This window comes from Bos indicus x Bos taurus, chromosome 11 (genome assembly GCF_003369695.1).
Source record: "Bos indicus x Bos taurus breed Angus x Brahman F1 hybrid chromosome 11, Bos_hybrid_MaternalHap_v2.0, whole genome shotgun sequence".
Classification (NCBI taxonomy): domain Eukaryota; kingdom Metazoa; phylum Chordata; class Mammalia; order Artiodactyla; family Bovidae; genus Bos; species Bos indicus x Bos taurus.
In genome coordinates this window covers 43329781-43348064 of record NC_040086.1, presented here as the reverse complement: position 1 = coordinate 43348064, position 18284 = coordinate 43329781, and the positions used below count along the sequence as shown (strand labels likewise).

General features: G+C 37.4%; 1 protein-coding gene across 1 annotated transcript in view; it reads right to left on the bottom strand.

Annotated features, from left to right (window-relative positions):
* Window positions 1–1618: 1618 nt before the first annotated feature.
* Window positions 1619–18284, bottom strand: part of REL (REL proto-oncogene, NF-kB subunit) — a 38332-nt gene continuing 21666 nt past the window's right edge. Inside the window, exons 5-10 of the mRNA XM_027555374.1 lie at window positions 9964–10104; window positions 5350–5454; window positions 5031–5243; window positions 4387–4455; window positions 4175–4246; window positions 1619–3117 (exon numbers count right to left, since the gene is read on the bottom strand). Of these exons, the coding sequence (XP_027411175.1) occupies window positions 2336–3117; window positions 4175–4246; window positions 4387–4455; window positions 5031–5243; window positions 5350–5454; window positions 9964–10104 (1382 nt within the window). The 3' untranslated portion in view covers window positions 1619–2335. The remainder of the gene's footprint in view (window positions 3118–4174; window positions 4247–4386; window positions 4456–5030; window positions 5244–5349; window positions 5455–9963; window positions 10105–18284) is intronic.

Sequence of the window (18284 nt, the reverse complement as noted above, 5' to 3'; positions counted from 1 at the left end):
CTCAGCTCTGAGTGTGTTGAGTTTGAGCTTTAATTAGAATTTTATGTAGACATGTTACACAAGCTGTTGTACATACACACACACGCTCTGTCTCTCTCTTTCTCCAAGTCTGGAGTTCAGGGGTGGGTCTAAGCTAGGGGTAAAAATTGGGAGTTGACAGCATGAAACTAGATGAGATCACAGTGAGTCGGGACACAAACAGAAGAGGAAAGGTCCAAGGAAACTTCTTCCTCTTAAAACATGGATGTAATTTTGGAAAACTCGGCAGTGGCCACAGGACTGGAAAAGGTCAGTTTTCATTCCAGTCCCATAGACAGGCAATGCCAAAGAATGTTCAAACTACTGCACAATTGCACTCATCTCACATGCTAGCAAAGTAATGCTCAAAATTCTCCAAGCCAGGCTTCAACAGTACGTGAACTGTGAACTTCCAGATGTTCAAGCTGGATTTAGAACAGGTAGAGAAACCAGAGATCAAATTGCCAACATCCACTGAATCACTGAAAAAGCAAGAGAGTTCCAGAAAAACATCTACATCTGGTTTATTGACTAGGCCAAAGCCTTTGACTGTGTGGATCACCACAAACTGTAGAAAATTCTTCAAGAGATGTGAATACCAGACCACCTGACCTGCCTTTTGAGACATCTGTATACAGGTCAAGAAGCAACAGTTAGAACTGGACATGGAACAACAGACTGGTTCCAAATTGGGAAAGGAGTACATCAAGGCTGCATATTGTCACCCTGCTTATTTAACTTATATGCAGAGTACATCATATGAAATGCCAGGCTGGATGAAGCACAAGCTGGAATCAAGATTGCCAGGAGAAATATCAATAACCTCAGATATGCAGATGACACCACCCTTATGGCAGAAAGTGAAGAGGAACTAAAGAGCCTCTTGATGAAAGTGAAAGAGGAGAGTGAAAAAGATGGCTAAACACTCAACATTCAGAAAACTAAGATCATGGCATCTGGTCCCATCACTTCATGGCAAATAGATGGGGAAACAATGACAGACTTTATTTTCTTGGACTTCAAAATCACTGAAGATGGTGACTGCAGTCATGAAATTAAAAGACACTTGCTCCTTGGAAACAAAGCTATGATCAACCTAGACAGCATATTAAAAAGCAGAGACATTACTTTGCCAACAAAGGTCTGTCTAGTCAAAGCTATGGTTTTTCCAGCAGTCATGTATGGATGTGAGAGCTGGACTATGAAGAAAGCTGAGTGCCGAAGAACTGATGCTTTTGAATTGTGGTGTTGGAAAACTCTTGAGAGTCCCTTGGACTGCAAGGAGATCCAACTCAGTCAATCCTAAAGGAAATCAGTCCTGAATGTTCATTGGAAGGACTGATGCTGAAGCTGAAACTCCCATACTTTGGCCACCTGATGTAAAGAACTTACTCATTAGAAAAGACCCTGAAACTGGGGAAGATTGAAGGCAGGAAGAGAAAGGGCCGGCAAGAGGAAGAGATGGTTAGACGGCATCACTGACTTGATGGACGTGAGTTTGAGTAAGCTCCAGAAGTTGGTGTGGGACAGGGAAGCCTGCCGTGCTGCAGTCCATGGGGTCACAAAGAGTTGGACGCGAATGAGCGACTGAACTCAACTGTAAAGCTAACGTCAAGCAATTTTAAATGTATGGATCTAAACAGTACAAAATGTAGAGAACTCCCATACCCTGAAAGCTTACTTGAAAGCTTACTGCATTCTGTTCAATCAGCATTTTAAAGGAAGTTTGAGGTACATGTAAATCTTAACAACTCTAAAAATCCTCAGAAAACCCCTTAGGGGTCACCTTGGGGTTTATTTTAGGGGTCCCCAAAAATAAAGGAATTAATTTTTCCAATGGCATAGCCATTACAGGTTTTACCTTAAATTTGCTTAAAAGCAAATATCATTCGTCAGTTTAAGCAAAACAAGAAGTTCTCAAGGCAAGAGTGCCTATTAGAGGAACTCCTTACATACCTGGTTATAAGTACAGCTGAACAACATGGGGGTTGGGGTATTCACACACCATACAGTGAAAAATCTGGAGTAATAAAACCTTGTAAAGCAATTATATTCCAATTAAAAAAAAAAACTGTATAGTTGGCACACTGTCTCCACGGTTTTGCATCCATGAATTCAACTACGCTCCAACTGTGACATAGTAAAGAAAATCTGCGTATAAGGAGACCATAGGTTCAAACCTATGTTGTTCAAGGGTTGAAGGGTCTATGAATGTGGTATAGTCTCAGTCAAGGAAGCATAAAATGTTACATTTATAAAGGTAGCATCAAAATAGTTACCTTTAATGGGATTTAATTCTTGAATCACCATTTATATCTTACAAGTTAACTTTAAAAAATTCAAATGCAAATGAATCACTCAATTGTTCATTTTGCATAGCTCCAATACCTGAATACTGACTATTTGGACCAAAACCATGACTGTTTGCATTAGTACTGTTTGATGGTCCTGCCTCATTTATCATACTGTTATCTGCACAATTAAAGTCAGATCCCTCAAATGCCTCTGACTGTGCAACATAAGCAGTAGTACTAGAACTGGTGACTGTTGACATACTGGAAGAAGACATCTGATGGAGCTGTCTCAAGTCTCTTGGGTCTAACACTGAATTACAGGAAGGATTTTCAAGATTCATGCTCACAAGTCTCGGATTATCGGTCTCCCTCATGCTGTCATTACTGGGCGTTATCATGTTCACAGGGCAGTTAGGCAGCATGCTGGCATCAGAAATACTATATAAGTCAGCTGGTGAGACGGATGATGCTTCCATTCTACCTATGTCATTAGTATTGTTATAAATGCAAGCATTAGAAACATTCAGATCACTCATTTCCAGGAATGGTGGGATAACTTGTGAATTAGAGGAAAGTGTCCCTGTTGAAAAACTACTCAGTGAATTTGTATTGACTGAGCGTGAGGTGGGGTGGGCGACTGATGACCAGCCTGAAGAAGACTGAGTACCCATCGGTAGCATGGCTGAAGCAGGATGTGACAATGTACTTGAGATGGACGCAGAGGAGGAATAGTAGGATTCTGCTTGACTTGAAACAGGTCTGGAAGTTTCTGGCAAAACTGCACCATGAGAAAACAAGTTTGGCTCTGTGGGAAGGAAATGTATTTTTACAAAACTGAAATGAACAAAATTCTAAATTAAAATTACATAAACACTCAAAAAATTTTCAAGGAAATCAAACGCTTCAAATAAAAATGTTAAATAGGAGATAATTATTACATAAGTCCAAAACTGAATTCTGTAATACTGTTTTACAAATGCATATAAAATAATTTGGTAAGTTATTTTGGCACAGAAAATTTCATTTCTGTTAAATGTGGAAATCTAGCTTCTGAGGCCTTATAAAGGTATTTTTGAAATGTGAAAGATAAATGTCAGAATTTCACTTAATGGGCCTCTAAATATTCAAAATCATTTCATATTCTCTTCTTTCAGGAGAAAATGGAGGGATGGAGGAAACATTAAGGATGATTGAGAAATCTACGTAAATTTCTAAGCCATATTATGATATAACTCACACTAATGGTCTATAAAATTTTCAGAAAAAAATGTAGTAGTATATTTAATTACGTATTATATGACTGCTGTACATATTAAACCAAGAAGCACTGATTTAAGAACATTAAAAGAAAAAAAAAGACTTCTAATTAACCCTGGATAACAATCTAAACCAGAAATTGGCAACTTTTTTTCCATAAAAAGCCAGATAGTAAATATTTTAGGTTTCGTGCACCATGCAGCCTCTATTGGAACTTCTTAACTCTGCAGCTCTAATAGTACAAGAAAAGAGCCATAAACAATATGCAATCAAATGAGCTGTGTTCTAGTAAAACTTTATAAATAAATATAGGTAATTGAGCAGGTATAAACCATTTCTTTCATGACATACTGTAATTAGTACAATTACCACCATAGGAATGAAATGTAATTTCTCAAACAATAAATCCCAAAACATAATCACAGTTGCTAACAGGACTTTCAGAAGCTGAGATCAATTCATTCAATATTCATAGCATGAAAAAAAAATGTAGGAATGGAATAAATCAAAGACTCAGTTTTCATTATTAAGAATAGAATTCGAGTATATTGTGCAAAACACTGGTCTCTCTGATCACAAGGAATACTCTATTGGGCATAAAATACCTTTTTTGATGAATCTTCCTTCTCCAGTTGGTCCTAGGGGACTAGGTCTAGGTCTTTCAGGAAAATTAACTCCTGTGATAAATTTTTTCCATTATTAAATGTAATTTGAAAAACGACAGTATATCAGTTAAAATTTGAAAAACTGAAAAAAAAAAAAAAAAAAACCCAAAACCAAATTTACTTAAATACCAATCAAACCAAAATATTCTTACCACAATCCTGCCACAGTTTGTGGAAAAGCAGAGTTGTTTTTTGTTTCTTTGCTTTATTTCCATATGTGTCTGGTTAGAAAGAAATCAGGAAAATGTGTGAATCATCAATGAGTATGGTTCCTCTCCTTTAACACATATATAGATGTTTTATTCCTACATAGAAAATGCTTTAAATAAATGTACATAACATGGATTTCTAGGGGTCACAAAGTATGTCCCAAGTCAGTAATAAAGGGCATTTTTCTCTTAGTAAAAAATAGTTTATAATATTCATCTTGTTTTATTATAATACCTACAGGTTAACCCATGGTCAATTAATGGGCCAAGGGCAGATTAGGACCAAGATTGGAGACCACTTTCTGAGTGGCAAGTTTGCCATCTATCAAGAAGGCACAATAAGGACCAAAACAGAATCTCAAATATAAAACAAATTCTAATAAACAGTTGAGATATGTTGAAATTATTCTAGATTCCTTTCCTAAGAAAAAGATTCAAAGAGCACAAAGATGAGTCAAAAATCAACAAAAACTTTAAGGAAAAGAAAACTGTGAATAAATAATATGACTGTATTCTAATATATCCTACAAGACAATATTCTTAGCAGGACTAAGAACCATATAAAACATTAACACAAAAGGTCATACCCTTTTCATCTGGCAGGTATCTAAAATCCATAGATTCACTAACTTCCTGATCGGAAGGTCGCCGCAACTGCATCTTTACTGTTACCGGTTCTATTATAGCTTTGCAGTATGGTGGAGTCTTGAAAACAATGGCTACTTGACGGTGTACATCAGCTTGTGAAAAGACACCTTTTGCTTCCCAGTCATTCAACACAAACCGAACTTCTATGTCGTCTAGTGATTACAAAGACAAATAATTCGAACACAAAGTAAAACGTACCAATCAATTTAAAATATATTCTGAATTCAATGAAACAAACAAACAAAACCCAAAAAATACCTTTCTGAACTTTGTCACAGAGTAGAAATATTTCATCTCCTCCTTTGACACTTCCACAGTTCTTGTTTACACGACAAATCCTTAATTCTGCAGTATTAGGAGCACCTAAATACAAAGGATTTCTTTTTAATGGGTTGCTACCTTAGTGAGTGAGTTAGACAAGGCTGTGGTCCATTTGATCAGACTGGTTAGTTTTCTGTGACTGTGGTTTTCAGTCTGTCTGCCCTCTGATGGAGAAGGATAACAGGCTTATGGAAGCTTTCTGATGGGAAAGACTGACTGAGGGAGAAACTGGGTCTGTTCTGATTGATGGGTAGGGCCATGCTCAGTAAATCTCCAATCCAATTTTCTGTTGATGGGTGGGGCTGTGTTCCCTTTCTGTTATTCACTTGGGGCCAAACTATGGTGGAGGCAATGAAGATAATGGCGACCTCCTTCAACAGGTCTGATGAACGCACTGCTACACTCAGTGCCCCAACCCTGCAGCATGCCATCGCCGACCCACACCTTCGCCAGAGACTTCTGGACACTCAGGGGCAAGTCTGGGTCAATCTCTTGTGGGGTCACTGCTCCTTTCTCCTGGGTCCTGGTGTGCACAAGTTTCTGTTTGTGCCCTCAAGATTCTGTTTCCCCAGTCCTGTGTAAGTTCTGGCGGCTCCATGGTGGGGTTTTGATGGTGAGCTCCTCCAAGAGGGTTTATGCCATACCCAGGTGCGCTGCATCCACAGCCTTGTCTAACTCAATCAAACTATGAGACACACCGTATAGGGCCACCCAAGACGGACGGGTCATGGGGGAGAGTTCTGACAAAACGTGGTCCACTGGAGAAGGGAATAGCAAACCACTTCAGTATTCTTGCCTTGAGAACCCCATGAACAATATGAAAAGGCGAAAAGACAGGACACTGAAAGATGAACTCTCCAGGTCGGCAGGTGCCCGGTATGCTACTGGAGATCAGTAGAGAAATAACTCCAGAAAGAATGAAGAGACAGAGTCACATCAAAAACAACACCCAGCTGTGGATGTGACTGGTGATGGAAGTAAAGTCCGATGCTGTAAAGAGCAATACACCATAGGAACCTGGAATGTTAGGTCCATGAATCAAGGCAAATTGGAAGTTGTGAAACAGGAGATGGCAAGAGTGAACATCAACATTTTAGGAATCAGCAAACTAAAATGGACTAGAATGGGTGAGTTTAACTCAGATGACCATTATATCTAATACTATGGGCAAGAAGAAATGGAGGAGCCATCACAGTCAACAAAAGAGCGTGAAATGCAGTACTTGGATGCAATCTCAAAAATGACAGAATGATCTGTTTGTTTCCAAGGCAATTCATTCAATATCGCAGTAATCTAAGTCTATGCCCTAACCAGTAATGCTGGAGAAGCTGAAGTTGCGTGGTTCTATGAAGACCTACAAGACCTTCTAGAACTAACATACAAAAAAGATGTCCTTTTCATTATAGAGGACTAGAATGCAAAAGTAGGAAGTCAAGAAACACCTGGAGTAACAGGCAAATTTGGCCTTGGAACAGAATGAAGCAGGGCAAAGGCTAATAGAGTTTTGCCAAGAGAACGCGCTGGTCATAGAAAACACCCTCTTCCAACAACACAAGAGAAGACTCTACAGGTGGACATCACCAGCTGATCAATACCAAAATCAGACTGATTATACTCTTTGCAGCGAAAGATGGAGAAGCTCTATACAGTCAGCAAAAATGAGACCAGGAGCTGACTGTGGCTCAGTTCATGAACTCCTTACTGCCAAATTCAGACTTAAATTGAAGAAAACAGGAAAGACTACTAGACCATTCAGGTATGACCTAAATCAAACCCTCACAATTATACAGTGGTAGTGAGAAATAGATTCAAAGGATTAGATCTGTTGGAGTGCCTGAAGAACTATGGACGGAGGTTCGTGACATTGTACAGGAAGCAGGAATCAAGACCATCCCCAAGAAAAATAAATGCAAAAAGGCAAAAATGGTTGTCTGAGGAGGCCTTACAAATAACTGTGAAAAGAAGAGAAGTGAAAGGCAAAGGAGAAAAGGAAAGATATACCCATTTGAATGCAGAGTTCCAAAGAACAGCAAGGAGAGAGAAGAAAGCCTTCCTCAGTGATCAATGCAAAGAAATACAGGAAAACAATAGAATGGGAAAGGCTAGAGATCTCTTCAAGAAAATCAGAAATACCAAGGGAACATTTCATGAAAAGATGGGCTCAATAAAGGACAGGAATGGTATGGACCTAACAGAAGCAGAAGATATTAAGAAGAGGTGGCAAGAATACACAGAACTATAGAAAAAAAGATCTTCACGACCCAGATAATCACAATGGTGTGATCACTCACCTAGAGCCAGACATCCTGGAATGTGAAGTCAAGTGGGCCTTAGGAAGCATCACTATGAACAAAGCTAGTGGAGGTGATGGAATTCTGGTTGAACTATTTCAAATCCTAAGAGATGATGCTGTAAAACTGCTTCACTCAATATGCCAGCAAATTTGAAAAACTCAGCAGTGGCCATAGGACTGGAAAAGGTCCATTTTCATTCCAATCCCAAAGAAAGGCAATGCCAAAGATTGCTCAAACTACTGTACAATTGCACTCATCTCACACGCTAGCAAAGTAATGCTCAAAATCACTATGGTTTTTCCAGTAGTCATATATAGATGTGAGAGTTGGACTATAAAGAAAGCTGAGCACAGAAGAATTGATGCTTTTGAACTGTGGTGTTGGAGAAGACTCTTGAGAGTCCCTTGGACTGCAAGGAGATCTAACCAGTCCATCCTAAAGGAAATCAGTCCTGAATATTCATTGGAAGGACTAATGTTGAAACTGAAACTGCAATACTTTGGCCACGTGATGTGAAAAACTGATTCCTTGGAAAAGACCCTGATGCTCAGAAAGATTGAAAGTGGGAGGAGAAGGGGACAACAGAGGATGAGATGGTTGATGGCATCACCGACTCAATGGACATGACTTTGAGTAAACTCTGGGAGCTGCTGATGGACAGGATGGCCTGGCATGCTGCAGTCCATGAGGTCACAAAGAGTCAGACACAACTGAGCGACTGAATTGAGCTGAACCTTAGTAATATGTTTTATTCCTTTTTGGTGGAAAGTTTTAGGAAAACAATTTACAGGATAGATAGCAATAAAAGCTTTAGTGTATAAACAAAGGACACTCAATACCTTAATCTTCCACATCTATCCCTTTCCTTTCTTAATGGTATTGCCTCGGTTTATTTAGGGCCTTATGATTTCAACTGTAGACATTAACACTTCTTCTAATTAAATCTCCCTGCTTGTAAACTGGGATTTTTCCTATCCATCCCATACACTCTCATCAGATTGAACTTATAAAATCATGACCATAACCCTATGGCAATGCAGTTTTCATGTTTCCTATTATCTGGTCAACATTATTCCCATAATTCCCTGGCATTCAAAGCTCTCCATGATGAGGACAGTCTGATTTACCTTACCTTTATAACTCTATGTTCCACTATCTTTTTGCATGTAGAACCGGTATAGTCATACACCACTGGTGGGCACATATGTAAGAGTATACATACACAGAAATATTTGAGGGCAATTTCATAATCTTTAAAACTATAAATATCCAGATCCTTTAATCTACCATTTGCCAACATTTCTACTTCTACAAATTTATGCTAGGGACATCTACACAAGATAGGCACATATAGGATATATTTAATGCAATACAATTTGTTAAAGAAAAAAAAAAATTGAGAGGGAAACAAACCAAATGCCTTGTAACAAGTTGCTGCTGCTAAGTCTCTTCAGTCGTGTCCAACTCTGTGCAACCCCATAGATGGCAGCCCACCAGGCTCCCCCGTCCCTGGGATTCTCCAGGCAAGAATACTGGAGTGGGTTGCCATTTCCTTCTCCAAGCTAATGATTTATAAAAGTGTGATACAGTTATATCATATGCAGCTACTGAAAAAAATCAGGTACCTGAAAGGGAAAGAGGTTCAAGATGTTTCTAAGAGGGAAAAAAAAGTAAAAAAAAAAATCAGTGATGATTTTTTCAAAAAGTTGCCAAAAACATAGATGGTATGAATGATGATGATGATGAGGTATTTGTTGTATATACAGTAAGAAGAAACTGATGAAATATCTTTGGAGAATGAGATTATAGGAGGTTTACTCTGCTTGTTATCTACTTTAGATAGATAACATCTACTCCATAATGTTTGAATTTTCCCATAATGAACATACTCGTTTTTTTAAATTGCCAAAATACTTTAAAATTTTTTAAAAAGCTAACACTGAGACTTCCCTGGTGGTCCAATGGTTAGGAATCCGCCTGCTAATTCAGGGGACGTGGGTCCGATCCTAGGCTGGGAAGATTCCACATGATGCAGGGCAACTAAGCCTGTGCACCACAACCACTGAGCCAGTGCCCTAGAGCCTGTGCTCCACAACAAGAGAAGTCACCACAATGAGGAGCCTGCGCGCCTCAAAGCAGCAGCCCCCACTCTCTCCAGCTAGAGAAAAGCCCATGCAGCAACAAAAACCCAGAGTGGCCAAATAAGTAATAAAATAAAAAGTCAAGGCTACAAATACAAGAAAAACAAATTACTTACGGTTGTCATAAATTGGGTTGGAGACAACAGGAGGTAGAGCAGTTGTCAAATTACCATGTTCATCAGGGAGAAAAACTTGAAAACATAATCTCACCACGTTGAGGTCACAATCTTCAATATCAAGCAGCTGTTGTTCAGGGACTGAACAGTTCATTTAAAAAAAAATAAGAATATAGAATAGTCACATAGAACTAAAGCCCTGTTAAGTCCTCCTCCCTGCCCAATACAGCCAATAACCTTTAGTAAGTAGCATCTAAATCTGTACTAACAAAAATACAATGGTACACAATCTCAAGCCAGCCTTTTATGCTTTTCATCATATATTTCACTATCCATCATAATTCATAAGTAATGACCATGGTCAGGGAGCAACTATCCCAGTCATCTGGTATTTAAAGCAGAACCTCAAAGTTGCATAAATCAAATTTTTACAAAAAATGGTTGTAGGTTTTATACAACAGAGACTAGGCATTCATTCACTAATTTAACAAATACGTATTTAGTTCAGTCATACATTAAGGACTCTGCAAATTATCTCCAAAATCTGCATAAGAATTACTCCATTTTACAGATGAGGAACTGATTTTAAAGAAATGAAATTACATATCTAATGTTTCACAGCTAAGAAGTGGCAGAGAAGAATTCAAACTCAGGCCACTGAATCCAGAGCCTATGCTCTTAAAAAAACTGAACCCTATTACAGAATTTTACATATGTGTTGCATAAAAATGACATACACAGGAATATTTACTAAAATTTAGATCAATGTTTTAGGGATCAAATACCAAGAGGATACTAGATGAGTTAAGTCAGCTAATTTCCTTAAGAAATTTTATGTGCAAACTTAACTTTCCTCAAAAACAACACAACAACAACAACAAAAAACCCACAGCAGGAAAATTTTACAGTTCTGAAAAAAAAATTTTTTAACACGTTTTATGACAGAAACTGCTATTTAAAATAAATCTAGCTCCAAAGGAAAATATAACTGCCTTTTCAAAGAATACTATAAGGTGTAGCAATCAACTATAACTAATAGCCATGTTTATAAAAAGCAAGAAATACATATATTAAATTATATGACAATTTTATTTTTCAAAAAGCATTGAAACTTGAAATACGAAATTTGAAAACGGTTAAAACCCAAATTCTTTATTCTCACAGTTAGCAATAATAAAAATGATAATGTATTTTTGACTGTTTTTATGTAAACTATACTCAGTAGCTATCATGATATTAAAAATTATTCCACTGTCAGCATTCTTAAGCCTACAATTCCAAAGAGCCTACAAAAACATATCTGTACAACTAAAAGGTCAAATGTTATGATACAAACATCTGTACCACAGCAATCTCTGTTGGCACAATTAGGTAGGCAATGAGAGATCCACCTCATTAAAATAATTTTTAAAACATTATAAATTTACAGTTTAAGACAATGTTTCTCAATTCCTGAGATGAGTAATCAATACACACAAAAATAAATTAGAAAAGTGTTCTGACAAGTTTAAAAACAAACCTATGTGAATGGATAAACTAACTGTGACAGCTATGTAATATAAAAGAACTATGAATATATACACAAACATGTATGTATCTCAAAAATATTATGTGAGCAAAAGGAACCAGATATAAAATATATACCACATGCTTTCATTTGTAGGAAAATTCTAGAAAAGATTAATTGATGACAAAAGAAAGCAAAGAGCTGACTGGAGCCAGAGAGGGGAAGAGGGAATTGACTGGGAGGTAGACAAAGACATTTTGTAGTAATAGTGGAGAAGAAGGCAATGGCACCCCACTCCAGTACTCTTGCCTGGAGAACCCCACGGATGGAGGAGCCTGGTAGGCTGCAGTCCATGGGGCTGCTAAGAGTCGGACCTGACTGAGCGACTTCACTTTCACTTTTCACTTTCATGCATTGGAGAAGGAAATGGCAACCCACTCCAGTGTTCTTGCCTGGAGAATCCCAGGGGCGGGAGAGCCTGGTGGGCTGCCGTCTACGGGGTCACACAGAGTCGGACACGACTGAAGCGACTTAGCAGCAGTAATAGTGGAGGTAGTGGAAATATTTCTCATCTTGACTATGGTGGTGTTACATACATCTGGGTGGATCCCACTGTATATAAATGAGACCTCAAGAAAACTTTAAAATCTTTTAAAATAGTACATGGAGGAAAAATAAACTGGTTAACAAACCAGGAATGGGAATAAAGATTTATTTATTATAAGTCAGGATCAAAGAAACCCAGAGAGGTAAGTTCAGGATAAGAGGCTTCTTGTTTTCCAGATATATCTTGCCAATTTAGAAGTAGCTAAGAGGATGAGAAATTGAGATGAGCTTTCAAAAGACTACAGATGAAAAATAAAGGAGTGCAGGGTCTGCCAAAGATAAGAGAATCTGATAAATGCCCAGTGCTTTGGCTGGGGCTCTTGAGAAGCTAAACTCAGAGTAAGGGTGAACTGGACGGAAAGACCTCACAGGGATAACAGCCCAGCATCAAATAACCTAAATCATTCACTAATTTTAGATGATCTCAGACTTCTAGTGTGACTAGCCACCTACCACAAGAAAGCCTTCTGAAGGGAGATTACTACATCCTAGACCTCAAAACTTTTGTGTACAAGGTGACTGGTTCAAGTGAAAGTTGTTTAGTCGTGTCTGATTTTTTGTGACCCCATGGCCTATACAGTCCATGGAATTCTCCAGGCCAGAATACTGTACTCTATTTTAAATAAGCAGGCATAAGAAGAAGTGAAAGTGAAAGTGTTAGTAGCTCAGTCATGTCTGACTCTTTTTGATCCCATGGACTGTGCCCGCCAGGCTCCTCTGTCCATGGGTTCTCCAAGCAACAATACTGGAGTGGTAGCCATTCCCTTCTCCAGGGGATCTCCCCAATTCAGGGACTGAACCCGGGTCTCCTGCATTGCAGGTGGATTCTTCACCTCTGAGCCACCAGGGAAGTCCTGGCATAAGAGACAAGGTAATTTTTTTTTTTTAAAGACAAGAAAAACAACATATAGAAACAGACTACAAACATTCCAAATAATTAAGTTTTCAGATACATGACTTAAAATCACTATATTTAACATTTAAGGAGTTGAAGATAATACTGAGAGTTCAGCAGAGTACTTGAAACTATATAAAAGGAACCAAGCAAAATTCAATAGAACTGAAAAACACAATAAACTGAAATTTAAAATGTCATCAAATTTATCAACTGTTTTATAGAAAACACTTCATGTCTTATCTTTTTATAGAAACCAAGGACTAAAATCTATCTACCAACATTTTATACTAAGAGGTTTATATATATAAATATATATATTTAGATTTTTTTCTTTTATACTAAGAATTTTTAAAGTATTCATCTACACTGAAATCTAAGGCATTTGAAGGCTGATTTTTATATATGGCGAGAGGCAAGGAATCCAACTTTCCTCAGCTTCATTTATCAGCTATCAATATTTCCTCCCTTTCTCTTGATCTGACATGCTACCACTGTCATTTGCTGAAGTTTCATATTTTCATAAGTCTGTTTCTGGGCTTTCAGTTTTACTCTACTGGTCATTTAGTCTATTGTTACCACTGCTGCTGCTGCTAAGTCGCTTCAGTCGTGATCGATTCTGTGCAACCCCATAGACGGCAGCCCACCAGGCTCCCCCGTCCCTGGGATTCTCCAGGCAAGAACACTGGAGTGGGTTGCCATTTCCTTCTCCAATGCATGAAAGTGAAAAGTCAAAGTGAAGTCGCTCAGTCGTGTCCGACTCTTAGCGACCTCATGGACTGCAGCCTACCAGGCTCCTCCGTCCATGGGATTTTCCAGGCAAGAGTACTGGAGTGGGATGCCATTGCCTTCTCCGATTGTTACCACAATACTACTTAATTAGTACTTCTTCATAATAAACCCCAATATCTCATAACTATTTCTTCATAATAAGTCCTAATAGCTGATAAGGTCAGTTTCTCATTACTGTTCGTCTTCTATAAATTATCCTCCTTTTCCTGTTCAGAATCATATTATCATACTTATTGAAAATTCTTGTTGGGAGTTTGGAATTTCACTGAACCTATATATCAATTTGGGAAAATATACTATCTTATATTATTGATAATAAAGAACATGATATACCTCTCCATCTATCTAGGTGTTCTCATAATGGGCTTCCCTAGTGACTCAGTGGTAAAGAATCCACCTGCCATTGCAGGAGATGTGGGTTTGATCCCTAGGTTGGGAAGATCCTCCGGAGAAGGAAATGGCAACCCACTTCAGTACTTTTGCCTGGGAAATCCCATGGACAGAGGAGCCTGGCAGGCTATAGTCCATGGGGTCACAAAAAGAATCAGACATGACTTAGTAGCTAAACAACAAAACAACAATTATCTCATAATAAAATTTTGAAATTTTCTGTAAAGAAATCCTGATCATGATTTCTTAGATCTGTTGCTAGGTATTTTTTTTTCTTTTTTAAATTTTATTTTATTTTTAAACTTTACAATATTGTATTAGTTTTGCCAAACATCAAAATGAATCCGCCACAGGTATACCCATGCTCCCCATCCTGAACCCTCCTCCCTCCCCCCTCCCCATGCCCTCCCTCTGGGTCGTCCCAGTGCACTAGCCCCAAGCATCCAGTATTGTGCATCGAACCTGGACTGGCGACTCGTTTCATACATGATATTATACATGTTTCAATGCCATTCTCCCAAATCTCCCCACCCTCTCCCTCTCCCACAGAGTCCATAAGACTGATCTATACATCAGTGTCTCTTTTGCTGTCTCGTACACAGGGTTATTGATACCATCTTTCTAAATTCCATATATATGTGTTAGTATACTGTATTGGTGTTTTTCTTTCTGGCTTACTTCACTCTGTATAATAGGTTCCAGTTTCATCCACCTCATTAGAACTGATTCAAATGTATTCTTTTTAATGGCTGAGTAATACTCCATTGTGTATATGTACCACAGCTTTCTTATCCATTCATCTGCTGATGGGCATCTAGGTTGCTTCCATGTCCTGGCTATTATAAACAGTGCTGTGATGAACACTGGGGTACACGTGTCTCTTTCCCTTCTGGTTTCCTCAGTGTGTATGCCCAGCAGTGGGATTGCTGGGTCATAAGGCAGTTCTATTTCCAGTTTTTTAAGGAATCTCCACACTGTTCTCCATAGTGGCTGTACTAGTTTGCATTCCCACCAACAGTGTAAGAGGGTTCCCTTTTCTCCACACCCTCTCCAGCATTTATTGCTTGTACACTTTTGGATGGCAGCCATTCTGACTGGTGTGAAATGGTACCTCATAGTGGTTTTGATTTGCATTTCTCTGATAATGAGTGATGTTGAGCATCTTTTCATGTGTTTGTTAGCCATCTGTATGTCTTCTTTGGAGAAATGTCTATTTAGTTCTTTGGCCCATTTTTTGATTGGGTCATTTATTTTTCTATTTTCTGACAATTCCTTTAATTATTTGCTGCTGTCCTATGGAAATGCAACTGACTTTTGTATGTTAACTTTATATGCATTCACCCTTTTATTAATAAACATATTAATAATTTCTATATCCTTTTGCATTCTCACTGTAAATAATAGCTTCCAATAATTGGTTTTATTTTCTCAGTTTTGACTGATCTCTGCGCACTGGTTACAGTCTCCATGACAGTGCGAATAGAAGCAGCAAGAGTGCACATCCTTTTCTCATTCCTAACTTCAGACTGAATGCTTACATTTCCTCCACTTAGATAATGTTTACTGTAGGCTTTGTAATATATACATAGCATAATACAAAAGGCCTTATTTAAAAAATTCTGCAATGTGAAAAATGATAGTTGCAAATCTAACAAAAGTAAGCATGAGATTAATTAAATTCTCTTAAATTTCTCTTAAACTAGTTTAAAATTTCTCTTTATACCTTATCAAAAGGATAAATACAAGGTAACAATTATTCTCCTTAAGCCATCTTTATAAATACTTAGGAGCAGTGTATATGCAGTAAGAATTTTATCTTCATCAAAAAGATATGATCATGATTTCTTCTGAAAATAGGGATTAAAAATTTTAAATCAATTATAACACCTACTAGCTCTAGAGATGTGACTTTTCTAATATTCTAATTATTGCTAAATATTACTAAAATTTAAAAAGTGATTAATGGGTCAAAAATATACAGTACACAGATTAACAATTTTAAGACCTATGTCTCATTTAAGGAAGAAAAACAAAGTTTAGTGATAATTCATTTAATTTCTGTTACTTAAAATGTATAGATATAATACAGTAAAAGCTAACATTTAAGTGCTTGTGTGCCAGGCAAAAGGTAAATGGTCACAGCAATCTACCTTTCATTACTTATTCTTTCAACATATTTACTGGGTTTTTATTATGTGCTACACACTAAAACAAATGCCAAATAGAGATATGAGAAGACAGTGCCTGCCCTTAGTGAGATTAGTGTCTGGATGAGAAACAGATATATAAGCTAAAATTATATAATGTAATAACATGAAAAGTGTTATAATGGGAGTATGTTCAAGGCATATGCCTTTACACTGAAGGCATAAAAGAAGTGTCCCAAGTTCTGCACAGGGTAATAAAGAAAGCTTTCTAAAATGATTGCAAGGAAGAAAGGATAACAAAATACACAAAAGCTTTTTCTTCCTTCTTGCTTTTTAAGCTTTAAGTTGTGAGGAAAGGCTCTTATTTTCTTGTATTTAACCACACTTTAGAGAGGACAATCTGTTAGAGACTATCTGTCTTTTTAAACTGCATTCCCTTTCAGACTACCAATATAGAATTATCCTCCCAAACTTAACTGTAAAATAGTCTTTGTGCTCCCCTAACAACTCAGTGTCCTCTGTACATGAAAAACAGTATAAAGTAACTAATAAAACAGAATTGCGAATTCTTTATTGTAAAAATCTTATGGCTTTTAATTAATTAAATTAATATTAGAATGCCTTACATGTCATTAAATACATAGCCAGAAAGTGATAAAATTTTTTTCCCTGCTTTTGCAGTAAGAGCCCCCCATGAAGTCTTTTTTTTTTTTTTTTTTTTGGTGCCAGCTAAATGAACACAGTTAAAAATTGCTATCGGAGCCCTTAATTAAATTCCTCCATCCAATTTAGACTTTAGCACATATTAGATAATTTGAACTGGTATTTTACATGAAGCCTCAAGTTTAATACTACTTGACTATTATATGTCCCTTTCTGCAAGAGAGAGCTACTATTTTAAAGAACTAATGGCAAGAAAGAACTCACCTTAAACATCCTAGATACACACAAAGCAAAAACAATTTTTAATAGTCTTTGTATTTTCACATACTTGATCTTTAGGAAATGGACTGTCATAATCAGATTGTCTATAGACCAGAATTCATAGATCCCATTCAGCTAAACATTTCCAATTCCATTGTTTCTATATATCATAAATATATAACACAAAGTCAGATACTAATCTTGTAATTCTTTATCAGTAGAATTTTCCTGTGTTAAGTGATACATCTATTTTAAAAAGTGTCAGTTTAGGTTGGCAAATTCCTATACAAGTGGTAGAATTTACTGGTATATTCTGAAAATAACACAGAATAAACAACCAAGAAAGGGTAACTCTACAACTGAGTTCAGATTACTTCCATTAGTTTTTAGTGTTTTGAGTTCTTTCAAGGGGATTAGATATTATATGTTTTGCTTAATATTAGAAATGCACATTTTAGGTTTTATTTCAACAGTCTAGGAAAAACAAAAAAACACAGAATATTTATTTCTATTACAAAAACCACATCAGAATAGAGAATGAGGTGACTCTAACCATTCTATTTAAATTTATAACCCATCCCCCTAACTACAGATTCCCGGCTCCTTACACTGCTGTTTTTATCCTTTAGTACTTCTAGCTGTCTAATAAATGATATGTGTGTGTGGCTGCTCAGCTATTCAATCATGTCTGACTCCACAACCCTAAGGCCTGTAGCCCAGCAGGCTACTTTGTCCATGAAACTTTGAAGGGAAGAATATTGTCATTTCCTACTCCAGGGGATTTTCCCTACACAGGGACTGAACCTTTTATCTCTCGCACCTCCTGCACTGGTAGGCAGATTCTTTACCACTGCTCCACCTGGGCTTCCCAATAAATTATATACTTGTTTATTAAGTTTAATTGTTAACTCCTAGTCTCTCTCCCTAGAATATAAGTTATTCAAAGGCAGAAATTTCTATTTGTTCTATTCACTGACTTATCCTGAGCACCAAGAACAATCTGGGACTATAAGGATAAAATAAGGTAAAAATCTGTCAAAGGAATGAATGCATAAGTAGT